Consider the following 27,962-nt stretch of genomic DNA (forward strand, 5'->3'; position numbering starts at 1 on the left):
AGTACTTTTTGTAAGATTTGGTTGAATTGCCTTTCAGATTATAGACAGATAAAAATCAGTTTAATTATTTAAATGTTTCTAATTCTCAACAGTCTTTCACATCAAGAATCATCTTTAGTAAACAGAACCTTTTATAGTTCAGCAGTTTAACTCTTAAAAAATATCTGAACAGCAATGTGTACTTGAATAAGATTCAAACAAATATTTAGTGGAACAAAATTATTTCAAAATATAAATCTATAAAGTAGCAAGTCAAACAAACAACTGTCAAGCATATTCAGATAGATTTTTCTACAAAAAGGTTGTTTTGACAAATTGACAAATATATTGTACTAAAGCAACTTATTTAGTTTTTTTAGATATATTTTTGGAGTTTTTTGTGCTGAAGAATGCACTGTTACATGTGACAAGATAAAAGGTGGGATTGTCCCATAATCCCTTGTGATTTTCTAGCTGCCAGAATGATGCCCTAGGGCTGCTAGCAACCGGTATAGTTAATACAGCAGTCTTTAAGTGGATAAGACCAGTGTTTCGGGTTCTTGTGTGAATTAAAGTTGCGTAAAGATATGTTTGTGCTTCGTAATTCAAGTCAGCGGGGGAAGTAATAGAAGTAGTTGGAGCAAACTGGTTTTAATCTGAAGCTTGAAGCTTTTTGGAAGGGATTGCGTGATGAAACTGGATGGCAGGAACTGGGTTTGACGAGCTAGGCAATAGTGTTCAGTTCTACATCTCGTATTTCTGTGTCTCCATCTATGCTTCTTGTCAACTGCTTAGAATCTGAGCAGTTGTAGCTTCTCTTGAAATATATTATAACTTGTTATCTGCTGTACAAATTGCCGTAACTTTAGTATCATGTTTATGGATAATGCATAATGTTCACGTATAAGCATTTAAACTTTGTTTGTGCATCTAATTAGAATGGCAGCATTTTCACTCACCAAATATGTATATGTGGTTTCTGCATTTGAAAAGATCAGCAAACCCCTTTTTTAATAGACTCATCATTACTGTACTGTTGTTAAATTAAAGTATGTGAATTAAGAAATACACTTGTGTAGTCTTTTATTGCCAATTAAGAAGATTTGTTTGCTCTCTTTAATAGGAATTTGAAAAAATAAAACAGATTTACATCATTTGGTACAGTTGTTTAAATATTCTTGAATTCCTTAAGATAAATTGGCTGTTCTTCAAGTCTGTTAGGAATTGCTCTGAAGCTTTCCTGAGTCTCTTGTGTTTTAGTAAGATTTGTCATTTCCAGAGCAGAACTAACTCAGTGAAACAGAATAATAGAGGAAGGAAAGAGTTTGCAATAACGAATGTATTTGTGTTGAACTGATTTTCTTCTTTTAATATCTTATATATTCTATTAAGTTTTGTCATTGCAACTATAATATGGCATAACAAGCGGGAGGCCTGGCAATCTGATATATTTATTGACTAATAAAGGAACACAATGTGGAGGTGACTGATTAAAAGACAGGTGTAGAAAGTGCACAAAACAGTCAAACAGCAGCAAAAATGAATCTAATACTGAGAACTGATAGGACAGTAAATTAAAACTGATAAGACAGAAAAATCTTTTTCAGTTGGGGAGCTGCAAGCTGGAATTTGCAATGCTTGAACACTGTTAAATTGAGATGAATGTTGATTTTAGGTCTGGATGAACTGCAGACATTTGCAGTGAGGCATCAAAAATGGGGAAGTTGATCTATTCATTGAAAAAATCAGTAATAAATCCAGAGAGAGTCATGTTGTTTTGATGTGAAGAGCAGGACGTGGTGATTTAAATGATATCGCCATTTGACACGTATCTAGTCAGTGAATTAAATATTCCAATAATTTCCTCAATCAGTTAATTAAATATTTCAGTGTTTTTAACTATTAGCTGGCCTTTGTTGGGTAACTCCTTCAAACAGAATGCTTCCAGATTTTGCAGTCACAGAGGCTGCTCTTAAACCTGAGAGGATATTTTTCACTTAATAATAGCTACATAGTGCCAAGATTGTGGCTGGCTTGCTTTTTACTCATTCCCTTCTTAGTTTATTCATGATGCTTCTGCTAATGTTATGCTCCTGTCACTCTTTTGTATATCATCCTTTCCTTTTGTTTGAAGCTCATCATTGAGTCCCTATCTCACTGCATAATATTTCAGCTTCTCATTGTCACTTAAAAAGCCTTACCTAATCGTGACCCATGTTAATTGCTACTTTTGTTTTCTGTCTTCTACTGTGTCTCTGCATTCCTCTTTGCTAAATGAACTTTTTGCTTTTCTAATTCCATTTTCTCCTTACCTTACTCACTTGTCCCTGCTTACTCCTATATTTGGAACAGTCTTCCTTTTCTTATTTTCTAAATAACCTCTCTGCTTCTCCATATCCCTCTTTTAAAACTCTTGCTTGGGTATTTTTTATCTCTAATAATCATGACATTGTCTGAACTGCTTTCCTATGTCTTATAGGCATATTCCTGTAGGGTTAGACTACTTACTCTATTCATTTGTGGTCCTGAATACTAACTGCATGATCCTTATATTGGCTACACAAAGAGGGGAGAGAAAGCTCTGCATTGGGCCCATGTTATAGCTTAGGAAATGTTAGTCTTAAACTGTTGATACCTGGGGCGCACACCTTTTCTGGATTAAAATTGTTGGCATGCTTTTACACCTGAAAAGGGAAGAGGAGAAAAGTGGCAGTGGGAACACAAACGCAGTTTGTAGATGTCTAATTCTGGTGCTGCTGCCACTTCTTCCAGCCCTCCTCTTCCCAGGTGTGGTCTGCGTGAAACTTCCAGCTGCTAGGAAACTGTGTTGGGACCAGATATTAGCAAATAGCTGCCACTGCTCTGCCTGCATTCGGGGGATGCAGCCATGCCACGCTCTGCTGCTCCCTGCACACATGCTGTTCCCCCAGCTTAAAATACAAAAAAGAAGGCAAAGGGATCATTTTTTATGGTACACTTTTGCTGCTTTTGCAGCATGCTAGTCTGACCCTTTGTGAATCATTGAGCTAGGGGCTTGGAATTTGACCCTTTCCACATATAAATGCAGTGTATATGCACAACACATTATATATGATTTTTAACAACAGTTGGGTAGAACCTGTAGAAAGTTATTATATTGGTGTTATACAGAAACTATATCTCATTTTATTGCCTGTATAACTCTATAATGTTGAAGTACTGACTGCAAAATAGTACATGAGGCTACAAAGGATAATTTTTGCCTCTTTGATATGTGTCAGTATGATTTCTAATAAAATACTGGTCTTATAACTTGGTGACAAGCGCTTTTTTATCTTTCATATGGTCTGCTTGCTTTCTGAGAAACTAGGACATAAATTATACATTTTCAGGTCTGAACTGACAAAAATAAATTAAAATGAAAGATCTGAAGTTTCTGTTTGTTAAATTCTGATTCCTAGTGCCAAGAGGCCCATTCAGCTAATTTTCTTATTCTAAAATTTGTAGAGAGGGAATTCCTTTATAAAATTTCTGTTCCAATAGGATTTTTTCTCTTTTAGACTCAGGTCTATTTTTTTCTCTTTCTTCTAGTTCCACATGTATGCAGTAATTTAGTAGGAATTGTTTTGTATTAGATGTACTCAAAAGCTGGAAACATGTCTCATTAGAGCTGGGACCTCTTGTCCTTGGTTTTAACTAATCAAAGCAGATATTTATACATGTAGCCCTTCCAAACTGTGCATTACTTTTCTCCTGCTAGTAGGTGGCCAAGGACAACAGACATCCCATCGGCTTGTCCCAAAAGTGAATAGCAGTTCAGTTAAGTGCAATGCAGTTAGTTTACAGGAGCACACAGCATTTCCAGAAGTGGGTTGGGGGAAAATGTTAGCACATCTTATACAGCATACTCCAGGTACTTGAAGTGGGTCAATGAATGTGAACATCTATAGGATTCAGGGACAAAAAAGCTTTCTTCCAGGAGAATTGCAGTCTGTTTACTACCTAATACAGTACCAAATGGTGGATTAGAAAAGAAATTCCCCTTTTAATATTGAACTTCCTTACTTTGGTTCAGTAAGTTAGCACCTATTGTTTTGGAATACAAAGGTATGGCTAAATATTTAAGTTTTTGCCAAATATAAGAGCTAAGGCCTCTGTCCTGTTTTCTGTGGTGCCCACCCCCATACACAAAGTAATTAATTTAAAAGTGGAGCTCATACCATATCAGGGCCTTGGAGAAAAAAAAATTAACAGATGCAATTATGACCATTTATTGGCCGGTAAAGGATAAGCCAGAGGTCGGCAATCCGTGGCACACATGCCAGTGTGTCATGCAAAGGCATTTTGCTTGGCATGCGCACAGATGGTGGGGAAGGGGTTGATGGTGGGGAAAGGGCCAGGGCTGTGTTGACACAACATGGATCAGGCCCTTTGAAGCTCTCCCACCATCTGCTTGGAGGCGCGTGTACATCTGCCGGACAATAAGCTAAGCTGGGGCTCTGCAGACCTCAGTGCAGCTACTTGCAGTCTCTCTGCTACCTGCTGCAAGTAACCCAGGCTCTGTGATGGGTAGCAGGAGCCTGCCCAGAGCCCAGGCTGGCTGTGGCAGGCGGCTGGAAGGTTGCAAGCAGCTGCACTGAGGAAAGAGGCTACGAGCAGAGCCCTGGTCTGGCTCATTACTGGTGGCAGAAGCATGCATGCCTCAGAGTGGATAGCAAGCGAGCCACAATGGCCCTGGTCCTTGATGTTGTAGTACAGCTCCAGCCCCTTCCCCACTTTCCTCCCAGGGGCGCACATGCATCCACTGCCAGCAGTGATTAGGGCTGGGGCTCTAGAGACCTTGAGATCCTTGGGTAGGTATAGTCCTTAGATGGCCAGCCATTTGGTGCCTTCCTTTGTGCTTGGCTGTCCTTGGCAATTCTGGAGATATGGGGCCTTCTACAAAGCATGCTAGGATCTCAGCACAGCATGCTCCCCTTACTATGTGTTGTGGCAAGCCAGATGACTGGGCACTTGAATGGCTATATTTGTATGTCACATCATATTATCATAGTGCTGCAAATTTCTCAGTAATTCTTAGCACTTCAAATGAATGCCTGTCCATATCTTAAAGGAAACAGAGAGAATCACTGATGATGTGTTGGAGGGGACATGGGGGGCAAGTGTCCCCCCCATATTTCTGCACTAACAGCAAGGCACGGGGCAGTGCTGCAGCATGGCTGGAGCAGAGCCTGGCAGCAGTGGCAGTGGGGGTAGTGGCATGGAGTTGTTTCTCCACACTGTGACGGTAGTGCAGAGTTGTGCCCTCTCGCTGGCAGCACTTACGTGTCGCCTGTGAATAGAATGTTATATACAGTATTTCTTTTCATATTCCAAGTTCAGATATCTAGTTTACAGATACAGACTTGTTATATTTTTCCCAACCAAGTAACTTAAAAAAATATTTTCTCCATTTGTTTTTAAAAGTGAAGAATTTGTAATTACGTATCACAGTTAACTGAGGAATTATGTGGAATGCTGACAGAACAGAAGTTAGCCCTTGGGTCATACGAGTGTATTAGATTGTGTGAGGCTTTCATCTTTTAAAAATAACTGTTTGGACATTGATGTAGAATGATGCTGAAATAAATTCTTATTTGCTAAATTAATTTCCTCTCTACTTCTGTCTTCAATCTTTGAGATGTGCTTATATATATGCATTTGTAGCTATACCAGTGGTACTCAGCTTTTTGGCTGTTTGGGCCAGATGAATGGTACAGAGCCAATCTGTGCTCTAGATCCCTTATGGGGTTGCCACCCCTGATTGGGCCCCATGCCACCCTAGCCCAGCCCACATGCTGGAATCTAGTTCTGCTCTGCTTCAACGCTGCACACTCCATCTAGCATGCAGGGCTGTGCTCTCTGGCCTGCTGGACTACTCATGAACCCGGAAATTTGGCAACAGGGAAGCAGCAATTAATGCTACCAAAGCTCCCTCAATGCCAAATTTTCAGACCCATGGGGAGGCAAGCAGACTGAATGACATAGCTCCATGGGCCAGTTGTGGCCTGTAGGCCAGAAGTTAAGCACCCCTGATCTATACTAAGCTTAAAAGGGTGATGCATTAAACAGAAATTTGCTGTTTTCATATCATGTGTTCTTCAGGATGGAGACTAGATCTTTATTGTTTCAGAAAACTTCCCATATTCTGTTGGCTCTTCCATCATCAAAATGAAAATAATACACAGTAAAATGTATAAGGTTAGACTGCTTTGCATATTCTCTACTTCCTTTAGGAGTTAAATTAACAGACAATTGAAAGGATCCTTAATGTTTTCCTTTCATGTGTACTTACCTTTCTGGTGCTTGCTTTGCCATTTATGCAGGCCTCACTTTCAGAAGTGTGTGGCATCTACAGCTCATTGTTTTCTATTAGAGCTGTGAGTGTTCAGCACTTCTGAATATCAGGTGCTGTGTCCTCTAATGCATTTTATAAAACTACTTGGACTCTGAGAAAATAGAGCCAGCATTGCTTTTTGATACTGTTCTATTCCTGCAGTTCATGTATAATACAGTTCATGATACTGACAGAGGTTAACTGGTGTATGGAAGCTCTTTAATCATATCTTGAGGATCCATTTCTTTCCACTAACATAGCTTATATCCTGATAACATGACAAGATGACTCCTTCAGTTAAGAGGCCAAATATTAGTTTAGCTCAAGCTTCACTTCCAGAGTTAATTAAGCAGAAAATGGTACAAGTCTTGTTGCTTATACAGTGTTCGAGAACAGATCCCAGAGGGGGCTATGATAGGCAATCTCAGGTGGCAGCAAATTGAATTAGTCTGACAGCCTCATTGAGTTTATACAGCACTGTGAGGATACATGACCTTTTTCCAGCCAAGATGCTGGAATGACTCTGGTTATCTAGCACAGGGCACGACTCATCTTAGCACTGGGTGCAAACTACAAGATAAAGTACACATCAGGGGACATATATTGCTAAGGATAGCTAAAACTGCATCTGGATATTGCTGGAGATCTCTTAGCATTCATAGTAACCATTCCCTGCTGCATAATGCTTTGAATATGATTTATTTATGGGATTATAATGTATTTATTAAATGCATTGCTGCCTGTTGAAAGCAGCACAGGAGCCCCAGTTAGTGCTCCTAATAATTATTTCATAGGTAAGAGAGATTTAATGCTATTATTAACCTTTTGGATATGGAAGAAATTCTGAATGCATATAGTGCTTTTTATAAATGGATTTATCTCTTTTTTTCTTGAGGAGTGCAGAAGATCATTCAAACTAAAATGCAGTTGTATGAATCATAGAAAATACTAAAAACAAGTGTTATAATAATTTGTAATGGAAGTACCTGAGAGAGAGTGTCAAGAGGCTGAATTTTGATAGGTGTACAGTTGTATCTGCAGATGGAGTCATATAGTACAGGATGTTATGCCAACAAAACTTGTGTTATGACCAAGAGCATAATTTTTTTACTTACACAGCTGTACCTGAAAAACAATTCTACTGAAGCAAGTAGAGCTATATCAGTGTAAAACTGATGTGAGATGAGAATTATGCCACATGTAAATTCTACTTATTTAAAGTTGAGCTGAAATACTTTGAAGCAATGTAGACACTGGGCAGGAAGTAATTTGGCATTTATGGAGAAAATTTCCTTTAATCAGAATTCTACCACAATTCCCATAAGTTTCTATAATCTTACATGCTTAAAAATTAAAGCAATGATGGTCAGTAGGGGGAAGAAGGTAAAGAATATATTTTAATGGCATTAAAATTTTCCCTTTTTCGATGACTTTTGTCTTGCTTTCTGAGAGGTATCATTATTACTGCTTCCAGTTGTTGGTGGTTATGATTGTGAAGATAAATGTCAGAAATCCAAAGGGAATGCAGTAGTAGGATAATGTGGAGATTAATATAAGATAAATCAATTAATGCCATTATGATGAATTATTAGTGAAGTCAGAGCGTGCTATAGACTTGACAAATTAAATCCCTGGAGTACATCTATTGTCCTTCTTTCTTATATTTAAATTCTCTGTTAACAAATTCGTGAACACTGCTTAAGTATAAGTTATTGCTGAAAGGCAATGCTCTTTCACAGAGCTGGAAGTAAAGTGATGCAGTGCACAATAAATAAGAAACTATACACTATTGATCTTTCATTTCTATTTTGGTAACCTATCTGATTACTGTATATAATATGGTATCTGGCTGTGCATCCTGTATTCAGGTAAAGCTTCCACTAAGCCTCTTGGATATTTCTGGAGTAAAAACAGCTGCAAGATAAGTTTTGTGATAATATATGTTCATGGATCAGCATTATTCTGACATGGCAATTTATTCTCTAGAAAGATTTTAGTATGTATAATAATACACAGCATTGGGGTTGATAATACAGAGATCAATGGCATGTGCAGACAACGTGCCATTGAATATATATTATTGTTGTAAAAAATATATTTTAGTGTTGTTAAAAATCACTTCATCCCTGATCCTGTAAATATTTATGCACGTGAGATCAATAAGCCTAGAGAGGATGGAGAAAGGGCAAAGAATCAGTCCCAGAAATTTAGGAATTACTGAATAAGTTCATACCAGAGGTCCGTATATGTCATTATTCTGTGTCCAGTAATGATCAGTAACAGATGTTTTAGAAGAATGTATAAGGACTGGCAGTTACTGAGTAATCTAACTTGTATCTATCTAATCTAGTAATCTAACATTTTTCTTTTATTCCAGGAAGTTACTTTAAGGGTTATGATATGAAAAAATGAGTGTGTGTTTTTTGGGTTTTTTAAACCTAAAATAAATAATAGCAACTGGTGTTCACTTCAGTCATGCTAATTAGTGCTAACAATAATTAATAGGGGTGCACCAATAGAGATTTTTGGGGCCAATACTGATAGCCAATATTTAAGGAGGCATGTCAGCTGATACCAATCCAATTTCCGATGCAGGTAGCTCCCAGCTGGTAAGTCTGGTATGGTGGAAGGGGAGTGGGGAGAGAAGGGGAGGCAGATCAGCACTGCCCTACAGTGAGGAAGGGGACAGGGGCAGGAGCTGCCCAGGCAGGTGGGGTCAGAGCTGCGGCTTGTGGCGGGGGGAGGCAGCTCCCACCTCTGCTTGCACCCCAGGAGGGCATGGTGGGGTGTGTGCCCCCGGATCTGCGCAGGGTGGGTGGGCTGCACCTGGGGCAGCACGGGGCTCTTCTCGGCAGGGGCTGGGCTCGGAGTGGGCATTGGCGGTGCTGGGAGGATGCTGCATCTACCCCAGATTTCACCGTCACTCTGCTCCCAGTGCCGCCGCTGCTGCCAGCTGCTTGGTGCAGGCCCAGCTCAATGCCCTGCCTCTGTCCATGCGCCAGAAAGAGCTGGGGCTGCGCCAGTTGGCTAGTGGCAGTGGTGCTAGGAGCAGAGAAGCAGTGAAATTTGGGGTGGATACAGCATCCTCTCAGTGCCGTCGGCACCCGCTCTGAGCCCAGCCCCTGCTGAGAAGAGCCCTGTGCAGCCCCTGCTGCAGCCTGCCCCACCCTGCGCAGATCCAGGGGGCACATGCCCCCCTGTGTCCTCCTGGTATGCAAGCAGGGGGGGAGTTGCCTCCCCCACAATGAGCCAGGCTCCGGCTCCCTCCCACCCTGCCTGAGCAGCACCTGCCTCTACCCCTGCCACCTCCTTCATTGCAGAGAGTGTTGATCTTCCCTGCCCATGCCCCTTCCCTCCCCCCCGCCCTTCCAGCACACCAGACATAGCAGCTGGAGGCAGCTCTCTATGCTGCTGGCTCTGCTCCTCTGCGGCTGCGTGCAGCACAGGCATATCTTGTCCAAATTATTGGCCCCATTGGGCTGATATCCAATACAGCCAGTTTTCTTTATATTGGTACCTATCCAATATCGGACCGATGTATCGGTGCACCTCTAGTAATTAATATATTTTATAATGTGAACATTTCTTCCTAAAGAATTGATCATCTTTCATTCTTAATTGACTTAAATTGGATTCAGACTGGTCATGTTGAGATAAAAGATTCAGTGTTGCATGCTATTTCTGTTGTTTCCTCTCTACAGTATAAGAGTAAGTTGGAAATTCCATCAATTTCATATTTCAAAATTGGCTGAGCTGCCTTGTGGAATGACTCTCTTACAGATTTTAAGTGTGTTACCTGATTTGTATGTAGCAGGATTCAGATGAAGGGCACTTATTGAATCCTGTGGAGTTTTTTTTGAGTTAGTTCAAAAAAACAAAGTCAGAAACATGTAATGTTCATATAAAATGTATTTTCCTCTCCCCTGTAGGAAGAACGTGTTGTCAACCATATGGCAGCAAAGATCATTGAAAATGTTTGTACCACTGTCTCCTATCACGCACAGGGATTTATTACAGCAGAAATTGGACCAGTGTTATGGTACCTTTTTACACATTCTACTGTAGATTCTCTGAAGATAACTGCTATTTCGGTAAGAAGCTTTCTCTCAAAACTAAATACTTTGGATAATTTGAAAAGCTTTTGAGTATTCTGTGCACATACTGGATTTTCTTGCACACAGCATGCTTCCAATTAAGACGCTTCCTTTTTGCAAGTCAGAATGTAGAATAAAAGTTTTTTCTAGAGTCATTGTCAACTCTGTAACATACAGTAAGTGCTCTTGGAAACATAGGGGATCTAGGAAGTGTGCTGCCTGAAGCGACAACCTGGGTGAGGCAAAAGGAACATCTTAGTATAACAGGACATCAACAAGGCTTGTCCCTGGCCCTTGCAAAGGCAGTAGCAAGACTGCTACTTCTTTACTGTAAATAGTTTATTGTAAAAGTGTCTGTAGTAGAGGGTTGTTTCTACACCATAAGCCTTATCAAGATACTACAGGCTGCATGCAGCACCCTCAGCCATCTCAATTGCTGCTTTAAGCACAGCTACAGTGCTCATCTGGTAGCTGCTGCAAATTCCTTAGCAGCTGTGAACAGATTAACATGGGATTTTTCCCTTTCTGCTTGCTGGGGCTGGAGAGAAGTGACAGCCATCTTGGCAGCCATTAGAGCACAGTGTCTGCATGCTTCTATTCCTCCTTGCTTCTATTCCAGGAAGGAAAAATCATCTTACCTAAGGCAAGCACCCTGATTTTGGAGGGCTGATTTTGGGGAGGTAAGGAGGGCTGGCAAGGTACATGTGGTATGCAAGTAAATATGGATATTGTTAATATTTGATTGCATTTGATATATGTTATGCATGTAAGATGTAAGTTTTCTATAAATGTAAGGTAAGCATTCAGCAGTCTAATACAAAAGCTCTGTTACCTGGCATACCCTGGGAATGGGGGGTGCCAGTTAATCAAATATGCTGGTTAATCAAATGTGCACCATCTGGTGCACTGCCCGGCATCAGTATTAGTTTTGTTGAATGTAGCTCTTGAAGTATCTCTCTGTGTAAGCAAGTATGCTGACTTTTCCTATACAAAGACAGCTGTGGTCTGAGTCTGGAAGGACAGAATTTTTTTTCTTCAGTGGACAACAAATCCACCCCATCCTCATTAAAAAACTAGGCGACTGTGGCATTGATGCCTGCACAGTCAGATGGATTGCAGATTGGCTCAAGGGTCATACTCAGAGGGTGGTGGTAGACGGGTCATATTTGACTTGGGGGGAAGTGGCCAGCGGAGTCCCCCAGGGCTCGGTCCTTGGGCCTGCGCTGTTCAATTTCTTCATCAGCAATTTGGATGATGGGGTGAAAAGCAACCTGTTTAAATTCGCTGATGATACCAAAATTTGGGGTGAGGTGAGCATGCTAGTAGGGAGGGAAAGATTGCAGCAAGATCTGGATAGGTTACAGGAGTGGGCTAATATAAACAGGATGCATTTCAATACTGACAAGTGCAGGGTGCTGCACTTGGGCAGTAGAAACCAGCAGCACACTTATAGAATGGGAAACTCCCTTCTTGAGAGCACGGAGGCAGAAAGGGATCTTGGAGTCATTATTGACTCCGAGATGAATGTGGGCCGACAATGCGAGGTCACGGTTGGCAGGGCTAACCGGACCTTGTTGTGCATCCACAGGTGCATCTCAAGTAGAGCCAAGGAGATGATCCTCCCCCTCTATGCGACGCTGGGCAGGCCACAGCTGAAGTACTGCGTCCAGTTCTGTGTGCCCTGCTTCAGGAGGGATGTGGACAGCACTGAAAGGGTCCAGAGGAGGGCCACCCGCATGATCCGGGGACAACAGGGCAGACCCTACAATGAAAGACTGTGGGACCTGAACCTGTTCAGCCTTCACAAGAGAAGGCTGAGGGGGGACCTGGTGACCGTCTATAAACTCACTAGGGGGGACCAGAAGGGTTTGGGAGAGACACTGTTTTCCCTAGCGCCCCCTGGCATGACAAGGAATAATGGACACAAATTATTGGAGAATAGGTTTAGATTAGACATCCGCAAAAACTACTTCACAGTTAGGGCGGCTAGGAGCTGGAACCAACTTCCAAGGGAAGTGGTGCTGGCTCCTACCCTGGGGATCTTTAAGACGAGGCTTGATGCCTTCCTGGCTGGACTCATTTGAGTCCAGTTTCTCTCCTGCCCAGGCGGGGGGTCAGACTTGAAGATCTACAAGGTCCCTTCCGACCCTACTTCTATGATTCTATGAAATCTTGACTTGTTTACAGTCGAAGTTGATGTTAGTGGAACTATAATTGCTCTGAATTGAGGTTATCAAGTGTATGGCAAATGGACCACATCCAGCCTACAGAGCTCTGTAAGTTGTCGTACAGGGCTTAGAGATGAGCCTGGAATTTTGGTGCAAGGCAAGTAGGAGCAGGGTCCTCCACTGAAATCTGGTGTATAGAACCCCATTGGGAAAGGCTTGATGGTCACGGGAGGCAAGCAACAGCTGCATTAACTCCTGTGGCCACGGCTACCATCACCATTCATTCCATTGCTACCATCATGTCCAGATCTGGCCCACTAGAAATCACCTGGACTGGATCCCACAGTGGGGCCATGTAAATTTCACAACCCTCCTTTTTTCTAAATGAAACGTGACAAATATTGCTAACTTTTGAACATTTTGCTCTGATCTGGAAAAAGCTTCAAAATTATTTGACTTATTTTCATTTCTCTGCCAACCTGAGTATTCTCTGTCACTGTAACCAAGAAGTTGCTCTTTACATATATTCTACATTTCATAAAGAAGCAAAGATCACGTGAATGTGCAAATGTAGAGGGAACTGTCGGGGAAAACCGAAGGATCGGGCCCCAAGGTCACGGTGGGCCGGGGTGGCAATTAGATACGGACAGGTGGGATTAGCGGCGTAGAGTCTGGAGTTAGGGACTCGGAGCGGATTGAGGAAAACAGGTGAATTTATTTGAGTTACGCTTCAGGCGTAGGCAGAAAGGTCTTCAGTTACAGTTGGAACACAAACAAACAATTAACAACAAAGGGGTCTGTTGGCCCACGAGGTTCAGTCCGAAGACCTAGTCCCAGGGCTGGTCAACAGCTCATAAATGGGGATTACAAACAACAAAAACGAACTGTAACACGGTGATGATGAACCGCGTGACGCCAGTCCACAGCAATGGACAAATCGGGTGGTCGAATGAGAAAGCCGAGGTCAGGAGCCAGAAGGTGATGCAGCGGAGACGTCAGTTGGAGGGACGAGCAGAGTCGTAGGTGGTGAAGGAAGCCGAGGTCGATGATTCAGAACCGGGTTAAACAAAGTCCATAGGGTGATCCGAAATCGTAAGCCGTTAATCAGTTCGAAAGGTAAGTCAGGAAGCCAGATGAACGTAGTCAAAACCGTAATACAACGAGTACTAAGCCACCGAAGGAGGAGATCAATAGGCCCTGAAGCCTGACTCAGAGAACAGTCCCTGCAGCAGCAGCCTCTGTCTCTGGTCCACGCGATCTCCCCCACACACACCACCACACACACCACCACACACACCACACACCACCACACACCACCCCGAGGGAGGGGCTCACAGAACTTTTATATCAATTTAGGGAGGGTCCGCTCATGTCAGACTGAGCATGCTTTTATAGCATGCGTCAATTTAGTAGCCAGGGGGCATCAGCTTCAAACTGTGCTCTCTTCTGTGCTGGCAGCACATACTCAAAAAATTTCCATGACAGGAACTTAGGAAGAGAGGTACAAATTTATATTCATTATGTGAATATTTGTTATGGTCCATAAAATTTTGAGCAGAAGGGCATGTTTGGAGGTTTTAGTTCCTCATGTCAGGTTCTGACTGAGCATGCTCTCAGTCAGGAGCTGACACAATCTGAGCATGCGTCTGTGGGGAAAGTAGGTCAACAATGATTGACAGCTCCGCAGGTCACCCAGGGGGCAAGGACTGGGTGAGCCTTGGAAATTTCCACTCACAGCTTCAAACTGCGCATGTCAGTTTAACCTCTTCTGTGCTGGCAGCACATACTCAAAAAATTTCCATGACAGGAACTTAGGAAGAGAGGTACAAATTTATATTCATTATGTGAATATTTGTTATGGTCCATAAAATTTTGAGCAGAAGGGCATGTGAGCCATGCTGGGGTTGCAGTGGATTGATGGAAGTCTTGCTACACAGCTACTACCCTTTTGGGTTAGTTCAGTGGTTCTCAACCTGTTTGTCAAAGTGGGCGACACTGCAGCTCTCAATGTGTTATGTGAGTTGCACCCCACAGCTGAGGGAGCCCCCAGCTCCCAGGGCTGTGAGACCAGGGCTAGGGCCCACAGTTCCTGGCCCTCCCCCTCAGAAGTGCTTGAGCCCCAGCTACTCCCTGCAGGAGGCAGTGATTGCTGCAGCTGTAGTGGAGCACAGAGCCTGGCTCACCACTCCCCCCCCCCCATGGGTGGCATGGCTGGATTGGAGCTTGCATGGGGGGGGGAGGGGGAAGGAGGGTAGATGTGGGTTGCCCACTGTGGGTTTAGTGCTCCCTGCCCTGCTGCTCTACCCCTGGGGCTTCCATGGCCCAGCAGGTGGGACCCAATGCCAGCAGGCAGAGAAGCTTGGTGCTACTTCCCGGAGCAGTTCGTTAGAGCATTTCGTTAGACCATGGTGAGGCGCCCCCTGCCCTGCTGCTGCCAGGCAGTGGCAGCAAGCCTCCCCGCCGTGGAGGCCCCCAGGAGGAGGGCAGCAGGGTGGGGAGCCCTGAGCCTGCATCAGCTCCCGCCTTGTACACAAATCAGGGGGGCACAGGCCCTCCTCCCCCATGCCTCCCTCCCCAGGAGTGTGTGCAGTGGCATAGAGCCAAGCTCCTGGATGAGTCACCTGTGGCTTTGTCGTGCTCCCCGGCCAGGCCCATTTTTCTCCCTGACTAACAAACCATGGGCAGCAATCTTTACTGTTTTTTTCAACTGGATGTCACGTGGGCCTCAGCAGCATGCTTATTGGGCTGCATGTGGTCTGTGGGTTGAAAACCATTGGGTTAAATGTGAACGAGTCCGATTATGGCACTGTCTTTTCTCATCTGGTCACCCACCTCTGGCCGGAAGTGTGCCGTTCCCAGAGCGGCATACGCCAGAACCGCCTGCCACGACTTGGATGGTTACTATGTTCAGTGAATTCTTTCTAGCATGCGCCGGACCAGAAATGAAACTTTCCCATCACCTCAGGGGGTGATCCTTGAGGGCTCCTTCCTCCCCTACACGCTCGCCTGGGCCTCCGTGACAGTTCACAGTCAGTCTCTTAACTGCCCCCCCCCTTCCCTTAGGGCGGGAGTGCAGGCCAACGCCTGAGATACATGAGTCCCAAAAATCACCCTGTCCAGGGTTACACTCAGTTCACTTGCAGGCACCAAATCCTGGCTTTCTATGGTCCACCGGCTCGCGTAGAATTCCTCAAAGTCTGTATCCCGGGAACTCCTTTCGTTCCCCTGAGAGTCCTCCCCTCTCTGGACAAACTTTTCCCTTGCACGGGTATGTTGGGGTGCTACTAGCCGCCCTGAAGGTTAAGCTGCCTGCTGTGACAATCCCGTCGTGGTTGGGTGCTCCCGACCACCACAGCCTCCACCACCAACTTCAGGGTCTACAGCCCTCGTCGTCTCGCCCCTTCCGGGGCCTTACCCTTGCCCCAGAACGTACGGGACGGCCGCGTGTCGGAGCGTCTCCCCCACGCTGAGCTTCTGCCGGCGGTCTGCTCCCGCACCAGCACTTCCGGTCTACCACTCCTTGGTTCTGGGCTCACCTTTAAGCCCACCGGCTTCTCTTCACACCTGTAACAGGTGAGTAAGTGCCCTGCCTCCCGGGGCTGCTGGTAGGCAGTTGCAGCGGCGCCTTCTGCCCCGCGGGTCTCGGAGCTCGTCCGCCTTGCCTCCCAGGGTCGTGGGCGGACGGTAGCTGCGGAGCCTTCCGCCCCGCGGGTCTCGGGGCTTGACTGCCCCGCCGCACTTGCACACTAAACTGTACCATGTCTTTTTTGACATTATAGTTCTTTTTATGAAGTGTCTTAATTGTCACTATATTTTATTTTTCTAAATGTATCTAGTCCTCTGTGTCATATAACTATTTGAAAGACTTGTTGAGGGGGCTTTTTTAACACTCTTATACTCTATTCTGTCTTTATACCCTACGTTTTACGGGCCCTCCTTTGTCTTGTTTAAACATCTCCTGAAGGGTTTCTTTCCAACTGAGACCTATGTTTGCACATGAAAATTCATTTCTGTTGAGAAAGGCATATGGTGTTTTGACCTGTGGACCATAGGCAGTATGGGTAACATACCAAAAGCAGGGTTTCACTGTAAGGATGCTATGGATTGTGCCATTATTCTTTTTTTAATCAGTAATATAAAAATGTATTAGGAAGTCTCTGTCATCAATGTCTGGTATCTAGAAAATTATGCTTTTCTCAGTCCTGCCTATCACAGGTTGCAAACAGAAGATGTGTTTCAAAATTTTTTGTTTACTTTGGGTCTCTCCTGCCTCAGGTAAATACCACAAATATTGCCTGTAAAGAAACAGAATCTTTTATCATATTTCTGGAGTCAGAAAAATAATTCTTTAAAATGTCAGTGTCAAAATAATTTATGCTTACAAGCTCAGCACTGAAAAATGCTTATCTTCACAATAAGGGGAACGATAATGTCCTCAAAAGCCACAAAATATTGATACATTTTTTTTTGAAAGTCCTTTCTATGACAAGTGTAGCAGTCAATTATAGACCAATGCAGGGGTTGGCAACCTACCAGGCTGGATTTGGCCCACACATCCATTTGATCTGGCCCTCAGACATATGGCTTCAGCAGCTGGATTGACCCAGTTTGGTGAGAGGCAGGTGGGTGCACAAATGCTAGGACCCAGCCACTGTTACTGTGAGGACGAGCACTGGCTGCAAACACTCTCCCTGTCCTGCCATGGGGAAAAGTGGCATGGGCCAGTACTTTCCTTGTGTTGCCACTGAGAAAAGTGGTGGCAGCAGCTGGGTCCTAGCACCCACATATCCACCTGCCTCTCACCCAAACTGGGTCAGTCCAGCCTGCAGCCTAAAAAGGTTGCTAGGTCCTGGATGAATCCACTTAAATGCAGATTCACTTAGTAGAGCTCAACTGTATCATCTTATCCAATATTTTTGACATAGTGAACTCTGCATAGTCTGTTTTAAAGGAGAGCTAGCTACAGAAAGTATACTTAAATAGTAGGTAGCAGGGTTACATGGTAGGGTTACAAAGTCTGGAGCCATTTTGAAACTGGTTTATATGCACTGAGCTTCAGGTTTAAACCAGTTTCTGATCACTTAAACTGGTTTATATATAACTTGTGTCCCTAGCTGAGAGGACAAGGAAGTAGAAATATGAATAATTTTATAAGTTCAAGAAAATGTTCATCTAGTTGTCTTTTAGTAACTTACATTCAGTTTAAGCAGTCTGTGCCGTATTTTGAGGACTGTGTACGTTTCAGTTTTTCTGCCCTGGAATTATTTTTATTTTTTTTAAAAGGCAACACCTGGTTCACAGTACCTGAAAAAAAGTTTTTAGATGCTTTTTTATTTACTGTATAATGTCATGAAGTCTTAGCCCCTTATCTTTTTCTCAAGCAAGTTACTTTCATGACTGCCCCAGATTTTTAATAACAATCTTCCTCTTTCTGGACTGAATAGGACTGCTGAAGCAAAATCATTCTTGCAAATTTTCCCTTTATTAAACTATGTCTCTGAAGCTTAGCTGAGAGTTCTATGTACTTCAGATTCAGAAATTATAAAGGCATAAGGTGCTTAAAGCAAGATAAAGCCTATTTTTGCAGTGTCAATCAGCAAGTGCTATCCAGTATGAAATCTAAAATTTATCACTGCTTTTCTTTTAAAAGTGGAAGTCTGCCAAGTTTACAAAAACATTCTAAAGAGCAGTATTTACACAGATTTGGTCTAGTCTTCAGTAATATGTTTAGAAGTCCTCGGGGGAACCCTTTCTTTAATTTAATTGGATAGGGATTTTGTATCAATAAAAAGTCATGTTTAGTCCAACCAGCTGCTCCTGAATCTTAACAATGCTTATGAGACCAATTGAGTTTGTCTGTGTTAAGCTGAGTATGGAGAGAATTCTAATTTATTTGAATGTTCTGGTTGTGATGCGACTCCCTCAAGAGTCTTTTCTTCCATTTAAAATGTACCTTTTTCTCTCTTGTCCTTGTGGCTATTTTTCTTTAAACCTACCAAACCCTTATTTTAAATTTACAGAAAACTTATATAGGTCTTTCAAGTACTAAACATATGCTACATGCAATTGAGTAATGTAAAACTAATTCTTTTTATGTTCTTTCTTGTCAATATTTTTTTAATATATAGCTATGTCACTTCTTCTTATTTTCAGGCTTGAGTCTTTAAGTTTAAATCTACTGAAAATTTCTTGGTTGTATCTTCATTCCCCAGTGAAAGTGCTGATGCTTATTTCTTCTCCTCATGATGACAAAAGAGCTATTTAAACCTCCTTTCCAAGGTTCATAGTATTTGGAAACAGTTATTCAGGTTGTGTAAGAAGAGGTATGCAAATTGATGGACATGATGCATCTTTCTTTAACTAAACAACTGGCTATATTAGTTTCGACTATGTGAATGAAGGTAAAATTTAGAGCAAGTGCAGTTGCTGTGGCAAACACTGACTTTATTCCTCCAATTTATGAAAAAATGGATAGAATAAATTAACATTCTTCTTCTGGCTTTGAGTATTTTACATGCATCTAGTGCCAGTGTCTTTTAGTGGTCACTGAAACTCAGGAAAAAATAAGGTAGCAGGGTTCAAAACCTATAGCAAAGGCTCTGGCAGGAAAAGTTATTCATCTGCTAATCTTCAGTTTAGAATAGGCACTTGTCAGCTCTCCTTTCTTATTATGACCATCTTAGTTTACACAATCTGTCTGACTTCCCTGATCAGGTTCCAAAAGGCTCCATAAGGGAATTAAAATCTATAATGGCAAAAGGTTAAAGACATTTTGCAGACCATTTTAGAACCACAATCAATGCTTCAGATACCACGATGAGGTCAACGGCAAGAGCTGTAATGATCTGTTGAACATCATGGCTACAATCTTCTGGGATTCACAAAGAAGGCCAGAATGGTATAGAAGATCTTTCTGTTGAAGGGAATGAACTTTTCAACATTGAAACTGATGAAGCACCATATTCATTAAAAGGGCTTTAGGACACTTGCACTATTGAGCTTTGAAGAAAACAGTCAAGACTTTGTTCAGAAAATCTGCTGCTGGTGCTTATTTTAATATCTTTGTTTCTCTCCTCTGGACTCTCATTTGTCCATATCCTTATTGAAGTAGGTGCCCAAAACTGGGCACCATACTCCAGGTGAAACTTCACTAGTGCAAAATAGAGCAGAAGAAACAAGAAAGCAAGCCTTCTATTAATAAAGCCCAGTATGCCATTGGGTGTTCTGCAACAGCTGTTCTTTATAGGCACTACGTGCAATTTTGCTTCTTACTCTGAACTTTGACTGAACCAAGTGAAAGTCCCAAGTTTTTTTGTGTGCTCCTCCAGGATATTCAGAATTTTCATCTAAATCAAATGATATATTTCTCTTTTTACCCATTCCATGTTTGAACCAAGGAGAAATTAGGATCCCGTATCCTTAAAACCCTATCATTTTATCTGGAAAAAACAAAATAATTTAGTCTCCAGAATTATTTGTTGCAAGGAACAAGCTGTATTGTTTCAGAGGTGGTGTCAGTGAATTTCAGATTGGGACAATGATTGCTATTATCTGGTTAGATTGGATCCTTCTGGATAAAGTAGAGCTCCTTTTGTCAGAGAAACAGTAATGTCAAAATCTGTAATGGCAAAAGGTTAGCTTATTTTGCAGACCATTTTGTAACCACAATCAATTCTTCAGATATCACCGCAAGGTCAATGGCAAAAGCTGTAATGATGTGCCAGACATCATGGCTACAATGTTCTGGGATTCGCAGAGAAATCCAGAATAGTATAGAAGGTCTTCCTATTGAGGGGAATTCATTTTTCAACATTAAAACTGACAAAGCACTATATTCATTACAGGGTTTTAGGACACTTGCCCCTGAGCTCAGAAGTAAATACCTCTTTTAGAAGTGTTGCAAGTGCTGACATTTGTAAAGCAATTACCTGGAAACCAGTCCATATGTTAACTGAATACTGGCCTTTAATAGAGACATGTAGATTTGAAGCCCAGTTTTTCAGAGTTGTGTTACAATCCTTTTTCAAATATAAGCTCCAATATAAGCAGCAATCTCCTGTACCTCATCTTACTGCTTGAGAATCACCAGAAGTGAAATACATATATACAAGCACACAATGTTCTCAGTACCTGCAGTTCTCCTTTTGTGTTTTCTATATGTATACTACAACCAAGCCACCTTCTACTTACTGTGCAGTCTGATGTTACCTAGATAAGGGCTGTCCAACTGTGGGCCACATGCAGCCTGTAAGGGATTAATACACAGCCTCTGGCCCATCACCCAGCCACTGCTCCCTGTTTCACTCTGGCAGAAACTGCAGCCAAGGCTCTCCCTCCTTCCCCTAACATTTTAGGTGGGGTTGGGGAGCCTGCAGCATCAGAGGAGTCTACAGAAAGGTAGCTGGCATGGGGGTGTTGCCAACATGCAGTGCAGTGGTTGGAGGGAGGTGGCCTGCACATGTGTGGTTCTGTAGTTGGGGAGGCTGCCTGCGTATGCAGTGTAGCACTGGTGGCAGGGGGAGGAGCCCACATGCATGGTGCAGTGGTGTGGGTGTAGGGGTTGTCCATGTCCAGTGGTGGTAGGGGATGAGGCATGGGGGCCTGTAGCTCACATTAGTGTGCCCCCCTCCATTGTTGTGGTCCATGTGGCATGTGGCCTTCAACCACTTTGGAGTTAGCCCTAACTTAAATTCTGTATTGGTGAAAAAACTGAAGGATATATGGGCCCTCTTCATTCTTTATATCTGCAGGATGCAGGGCAAGAAGTAAAAGCATACCAGGAAATAGCAAGAACTTGCAGGGACAAAATCAGGAAGATAAAGATAAAGAATGAGCTGTACGTGGTAAAGAGGGTTAAGGACAACAAGAAGAGGTTCTGTAAGCATTGGTCACAAAAGAGGGACCAAGGGAGCTGTGGGTTCCTTGTTAACAAACCAGGGAGAAATCCTAACAGAAAATTCAAAAAAGCAGAGCTACTCAACAGCTACTTTGCCTCAGCATTCACAAAAAAGTTAAGCTGCAGCCAAACACCTAATAAGGAGTATCGGGATAAGGAAAAGGACAAGCTGAAGGAGGAGATAACAGAAGAGATGGTCAGAAAGTGTTTATTGGCTCTGAATGAATTCAAGTTAGCAGGGCCAGATGAACTTCATCTCAGAGTACTGAAGAAACTGACACAGAAGAATTTGGTGTCCTTGGCAATGATTTTCATGAAGTTGTGAGAGATGGGCCAAGTACCAGTGGACTGGAAAAGGGCCAGTGTAGTACCCCTCTTTAAAAAAGGCAAAAAGAAGGACCAGGGAAACTACAGAGTGGTTAGCCTCACCTCAATACCTGGTAACTTACTGGAACATATCCTAAGAAAAGCCATTTGCAAGCATTTGGAGGAAGAAAGGCTGATCACAAGCAGCCAGCATGAATTTATGAAAAACAAGTAATGTCAAATAAAGTTGATCTCCTTATGTGACAAAGTAGCTATGTGGGTGGATGAAGGGAATGCTGTGGATATAGTGCATCTGGACTGCAGCAAGACTTTTGACAGGGTCCCACATGACCTTCTCATAAACAAATCAGAGGAATGTGGGCTGGACAAAACTATGGTAAGGTGGATAGACGACTGGCTCAATAGCCACAAAGGGTAATTATTAATGGGTACATATCAGAATGGCAGGAGATTTTGAGTGGAGTGCCTCAGGGGTCATTCCTGGGCCCAGTGCTGTTTAACATATTTATTAATGATTTGGATGCTAACATATAAAGCTTCTTGAACAAGTTTACAGGTGACATTAAACTCAGAAGGATTGTGAGCATGTTGGAGGGTGCAAACGCAATTCAGAAGGATCTCAACAGATTGGAAAACTGCGCTATAGAGCTAACAGGATGAAGTTCAGTGTGGACAAATGCAAGGTGCTTCACTGTGGGAAGTATAATAAAAAATGCAAACAAAATGAGTGACACTTGGCTAGATGGCAGCACTATGAAAAAGGACTTGGGAGTCTTGGTAGATTATAGATAGACTCAATATGAGTCTGCAGTGCGATGCAGCTGCACAAAAGGTGAATGCAGTTTTGGGATGCATCAGTGGAAGTACTGGGTGTAGGATGTGGGAGGTGATGGTGCTTATAGCCAGCACAAGTTAGGCCTCATCTAGAATACTGTGTGCAGTTCTGTGCTCCATATTTTAAAAAAGATGTTGAGAAGTTGGAGAGGGTCTAGAGGTGAGCAAAAAAGATGATAAAGAGCTTGGAAAACAAGTCATAAAAGGAGAAGCTGAAGGAGCTAGGCATGTTCAGATTGCAGAAAAGGCGCTTAAGCAGGGATATGATAGCAGTCTTCAAATATTTGAAGGGTTGCCATAAAGAAGAGGGAAAGCACTTTTGTCTTGCTGCAGAGGGGATGTGGAACAATGCCTTCCATTGCAGCAAAGTAAGTTTAGATTGGCTATCTGGAAAAACTTCTTCAGTAGTGAAATAGACTGCCTCAGGAACTTGTGGACACTTCCTCATTGGAGGTGTTGAGGAAGAGGTTGGACAGCCACTGGTCAGGGATGATTTAGACATAGCTATGCCTATATTGTACTATGGGTTTTTCCAATGCTTCTGGGCTTTGCTGGTTTCCCCTACCCCCCATATGTATCAGGGTGTTTTTAAGCCTCGCTCAGAGGCACTGGTCCTCTCAAGGCTGCGGACTTTGACTGGGATGTGCTAATGCTCCTGCTGGGACCAAAGCTGGTTCCTGGCTAGAGGGTCTTGCACCTCCACTCAGGGTCTGACCAATTGCCATGTTTGTCATCAGGAAGGAATTTACCCTGTGGTCAGATTGGTATGGATTGTGCAGTTTTTTTCCTCCTTGTGTTGTGAGGGGCGTGGCCCTATATTAGGGATCTCTTGAGCATGTACTGACAACCTTTCAGAGAAGCAGGACATTGGCTGCCGTGGTTGCCCTGCTTTACCAATGGCAGATTAGGCTGTTAGATCTGTGTTGCATCAGGTTTGACAGTAGCCTTATGTATACTTTAGATATTGGTTTCTATAGGATGATTTGGATTGAGATGATCCTGCCTCAGATGACCCTTCCAGCCCCACTTTTTTTTTATGATTTTCTATATTCAGGGCAAAATTGTAGCCATAGTGGACATTGATGACCAAAAGTTTCTGGATGTTGAGCACATGGTAAGGTTTCTTAAAGAACTCCAGCTCTGCAAAATTAACTAACTCTTTTTTTATATAATTTATATGGCAAGTCGCAGTGAGGGGAAAATAAAATTTATCTGGTCTTCTTATCAGATATTCTTCTGTACCTAAAAACAAATTGGAAGATTTGTTGCTGATTAATTTGATTCTTTTATTACTTGTTAATGAAATGTGTATTTTGTTATATAATGGGATATTATCTCATTGATACAGGCTGCATGCAGAATTACTCGTCACTCACCCAGCGCTTTTCAGAGTGTCATAGAAAAGGTGGGATTAACAGCTGTACTAAACTCATTGGCAACTGGAATATGCAAAGTTCAGCAGTACATTCTGACCATGTTTGCTGCTATGTTGTCATGTGGAATTCATCTGCAGAGGCTGATTCAAGAAAAGGTTTGATTTAAACTTTACATTACTGTTTGCTGACACAACATTTCATTACTGTAGAATTAATGCTGTCTGTTCTAGTGGTTCTTGCTTTTCAGAATGTTGATTTCAGTGATGGTCAAATCTCTTAAAATCAGGAAGTGAAGAATTAAGTTAATTCAAACTTGTATTTTTGAAAACCAGGAAATATGTAGTTAATGCCTTTACAGTAAGACCACTTCAGCGGACACTGTCCAAACTGGATACTAAAGGAGTAGAGATCACCACCTATAGTCTGTAGGGTGAGTACAGGGCCACTGTGTGGTTTTCAAACTGTATTCTTTGCTAGCCTAAGGGTCTGCAATAGGTTATCAGGTGGTCTGCAAAGAGACTGGGGGCAATGAGAAAGTGAGCCGGAAGCAGTATTACCACCATTGCAAGGCTGGGTCACCTGGTTTAGTATCAGTCTTTAGGATAGGAGCTCCACAGCAGAAGTAATATGAAAGGATTCTGTCACTTCAGGAACTTTGAAAGCCACTGGTTTATTCAGTAATATATTTAAATTCTTAAAAATAAACTCCCCCAAAAGTGAAATAAATGAGGTATAACACTTAGTATGGCTCTTTTTGTGAATCTCATGAGGTGAGACTGATTTGTAGCTAAGCTGCTACTATAGGTAAAATTCAGTACATTTAAAAAGCTTTAGCCTGACCATCAACAGATGATGGCCCCAAGGAAAATATACTTCTTTGACATAGTAATCTTAGACATTTAAAAGAGAAAATGATGAGTGTGCTGATTGAATCTAATGCTGTACTTGTATTATACTATCCCTATAGGACCTTAGGCAAATTTGTAAATGAAATGTCTTCAGGAAATAATCTTTTTATTAACTTGGACATTTTTTTACAGTGTTACAGACTAAAACTACAGGTTTTGATAAATATCTAATTTAATTTTCAGAATATGTCATTAAAAGCTGTTTATTTTGATTACCCAATGATTCCCTGAAAAGAGAGTATAAATTGAATGTATGCATTCATGTTTCAGCAATGAGATTTCATATTTTAAGAAACAAAATGAGTTCACCTCTGCTCTCAGACAGTAGGAAGATTCGTATCAGCAAAAAATTGAACCCCAAATGCAGTTCTTCCTGCAACCTTCTGTTGTAAATATATTGTAAACTCACCTTGTATTTATATGAAAAAATTATTAGGCCTACAAAAATTATATAACCCTTATCTTCCACCCATCTCTTTCATCACCATGAGACCACTTCCTTATTTCAATCATTTCCATTTTCCTGCACATCTTATCAGAATGCATATTATATTACATATACTAGTTGGCCTGGAGCTTTCCAGGGCTTCAAGTAAAATAGCATCACCAGATGACAAACTGCACCACAATGCCGCATTTTCTTTCTCTGCATATTCCTATGAATAAATGATGTATCAGAGAACATTCAAATAAAACATACAGCTTCAAACAAGAAAAGCAATTTCAGGGTGACAGTTACTAGTAAAGTCTCATGTTTGTACACGACTTCTCACTAAAGGGATCTCCCTTTTTGATGCTGTTGTTTTTAAGAAATTTGTTTGTAAATTAAAGTTATGAAGTACAGTAAAATTAATTTTAAAGGAAGCCCAAGATTTCAGTCATTACTAGTGGTCTATTCAATTTGCAATTTTGTGGATTTCTGGGAAATCATGAAATCTGTGATTGTCCGCAACATCAACTTAAAAAAACCCCACAACTTAATAAAAATGCAGGCTCCCCAGTGAGAACCAGTGGTCTTTGCTGCCATGGCCTGGCCACACAGCCCACCCCGATGGGGGGGAGGCGCTGGCTGGCAGGATGGCATGAAGGGCAGTGGACAAGATAATGGCTGCCTTCTTGTCCATCCTACCCCCACTGGGGCCTCTCCACCAATCAGCACCAAGGGGTGGGGCCATATGAAGGGCAGTCAGCAGACAAGATGCCAGTTGCCCCCTCATCCCTCCTCCCCTGCTGGAGCCTCTTCACCAAGGGATGGGGCTGGAGGAACACATCTGGGAAATATCTGAAAAATTTTCTCTTTATGCATGATAGACCTGCAAAAATTGTTTAGTCTCACTGCAAATTAAGATCGTAAGATCTCAAGGTCCTTTTTTAAAAACATGATTGAAGCATGTTTTACATGGATGTTAAGGCATGTCCTGAATATTACTGATTATCAAACCTGAGAAGTTTAATGATTTTTTCTGCACAGTTGCACACCAAACCAATGGCAAGACTGAGAACAGAACCCAATTCTCTAATTTAAAAACCTGTTTTTGATTCCTTAGATTATATTAACTGGAAAATGATTTTGTGGTTGATGTATAGGCTTACTAGTCAGTTCTGGGTTCTAGTTTGTCTTTACCATGTGTTTCCCATGCTGGGATAATACACTTCTGGATTCACTTCTATAGCTCCAGTATCAGAAATTAGAGTTTAGGATCTTTGGGGCAAGGTTTTGGTTTTCCTTTCTGTTTATGCAGAACCTGCAACAATGAACTACAATACAAATAATAATAATGTATTTATTACTAAAAGCTGTAACCCATAATCCATACAATTTCCAATAGTTTCTAAAAGAGCTATACCAGTCTTCATTAAAGAAAGGCAGGAAAAGAGAAATGTACAATATCATTCTCCAAAGCCTTTTCTCTTCTGTAAAGCAACTGTACACATAGTTGGAGAGCTGGTGTTATATTGGAGATAATGACAAAGCTGCAACTATTCATTTAATGCAGCTGCAAGCCAGTGTTTTAAAATATACATTAAAGGTAAAAAAAAAAAAACATGGTTTAATGTCTTTAGCTGTATGTCCCGGGGAGCTAGGACGAGACTTACCGGCGATGGCAGAGAAACCCACGCGGCACGTCTGCCGCTTGTTTATACTGACGCAGCCGGAAGATGACGTCATCGTGAGCAAGCAACTGGCGGGGATAAAAGTGGCCACGGGAGAAAGGCGGATGGGGGGCAGAGGAACCGGGACTGGGTCCCTCAGCTAGAGGGGCAGAAAGCCCCAGAGCAGGACAAGCTGCAAACTCCTCAGCAAGAGGGGCAGAAAGCCCCAGAGCAGGACAGGCAGCAGATTCCCCAATAGGAGGGACAGAGAGCACCAGAGCCGAGCAGACGGCAGCTTCCCCAGTGAGAGGGGCAGAGAGCCCCAGAGAGGAGCCACAACCCATTCAGCCAGAGGAGAGGATAGCAGCAACCACCAGCTGCAGGACGTCGAGTAAGCAGAAGCAGGCAAGGAGGCTGGAGACGGACCATGAGGACAGAGAAGCCAGCGAGGTGGGATTTCCGGATTACGGACCCAAAGCCTGTGAGACTCACAGGTTGAGTGCCGGGGCGGTGGTGCGGGGAAATGACCCTGCCAGAGGGGGCCAGGACCCGGAAGAGCCCTGAGAGGGTGCTCTCGGGCAGAGGTTACCACCAGCAAGCTATGGTCAGGAACCTATAGGGGTACTGGAGAGATTGAGCAACAGATATTCATAGTTTCATAGTTTCTAGGGTCGGACGGGACCTGAACAGATCATCTAGTCTGACCCCCTGCCATGGCAGGAAAGAGTACTGGGGTCAAATGACCCCAGCAAGGTGTTCATCTAACCTCCTCTTAAAAACCCCCAGGGTAGGAGCCTGCACCACATCCCTTGGAAGTTGGTTCCAGGCCCTAGCCGCCCTGACTGTGAAATAGCGCCTCCTGATATCTAACCTAAACCTACCCTCTGCCAGCTTGTGACCGTTATTCCTGGTCACTCCTGGCAGTGCTCGG

The 27,962-nt window shown here is 42.7% G+C and overlaps 1 protein-coding gene across 5 annotated transcripts in view; it reads left to right on the plus strand.

Annotated features, from left to right (window-relative positions):
- The window catches only part of ULK4 (unc-51 like kinase 4), a 454,563-nt gene that overhangs the window by 110,044 nt on the left and 316,557 nt on the right, over window positions 1-27,962 (plus strand). For all 5 annotated transcript variants that reach the window (XM_090050395.1, XM_090050394.1, XM_090050397.1 and 2 more), the window contains 2 exons: window positions 10,264-10,425; window positions 24,002-24,184. In XM_090050395.1, coding sequence (XP_089906521.1) covers window positions 10,264-10,425; window positions 24,002-24,184 — 345 coding nt within the window. The remainder of the gene's footprint in view (window positions 1-10,263; window positions 10,426-24,001; window positions 24,185-27,962) is intronic.

This window comes from Crocodylus siamensis, chromosome 5, assembly GCF_052110815.1.
Source record: "Crocodylus siamensis isolate JL-2025a chromosome 5, ASM5211081v1, whole genome shotgun sequence".
In the NCBI taxonomy this organism is placed as follows: Eukaryota; Metazoa; Chordata; order Crocodylia; family Crocodylidae; genus Crocodylus; species Crocodylus siamensis.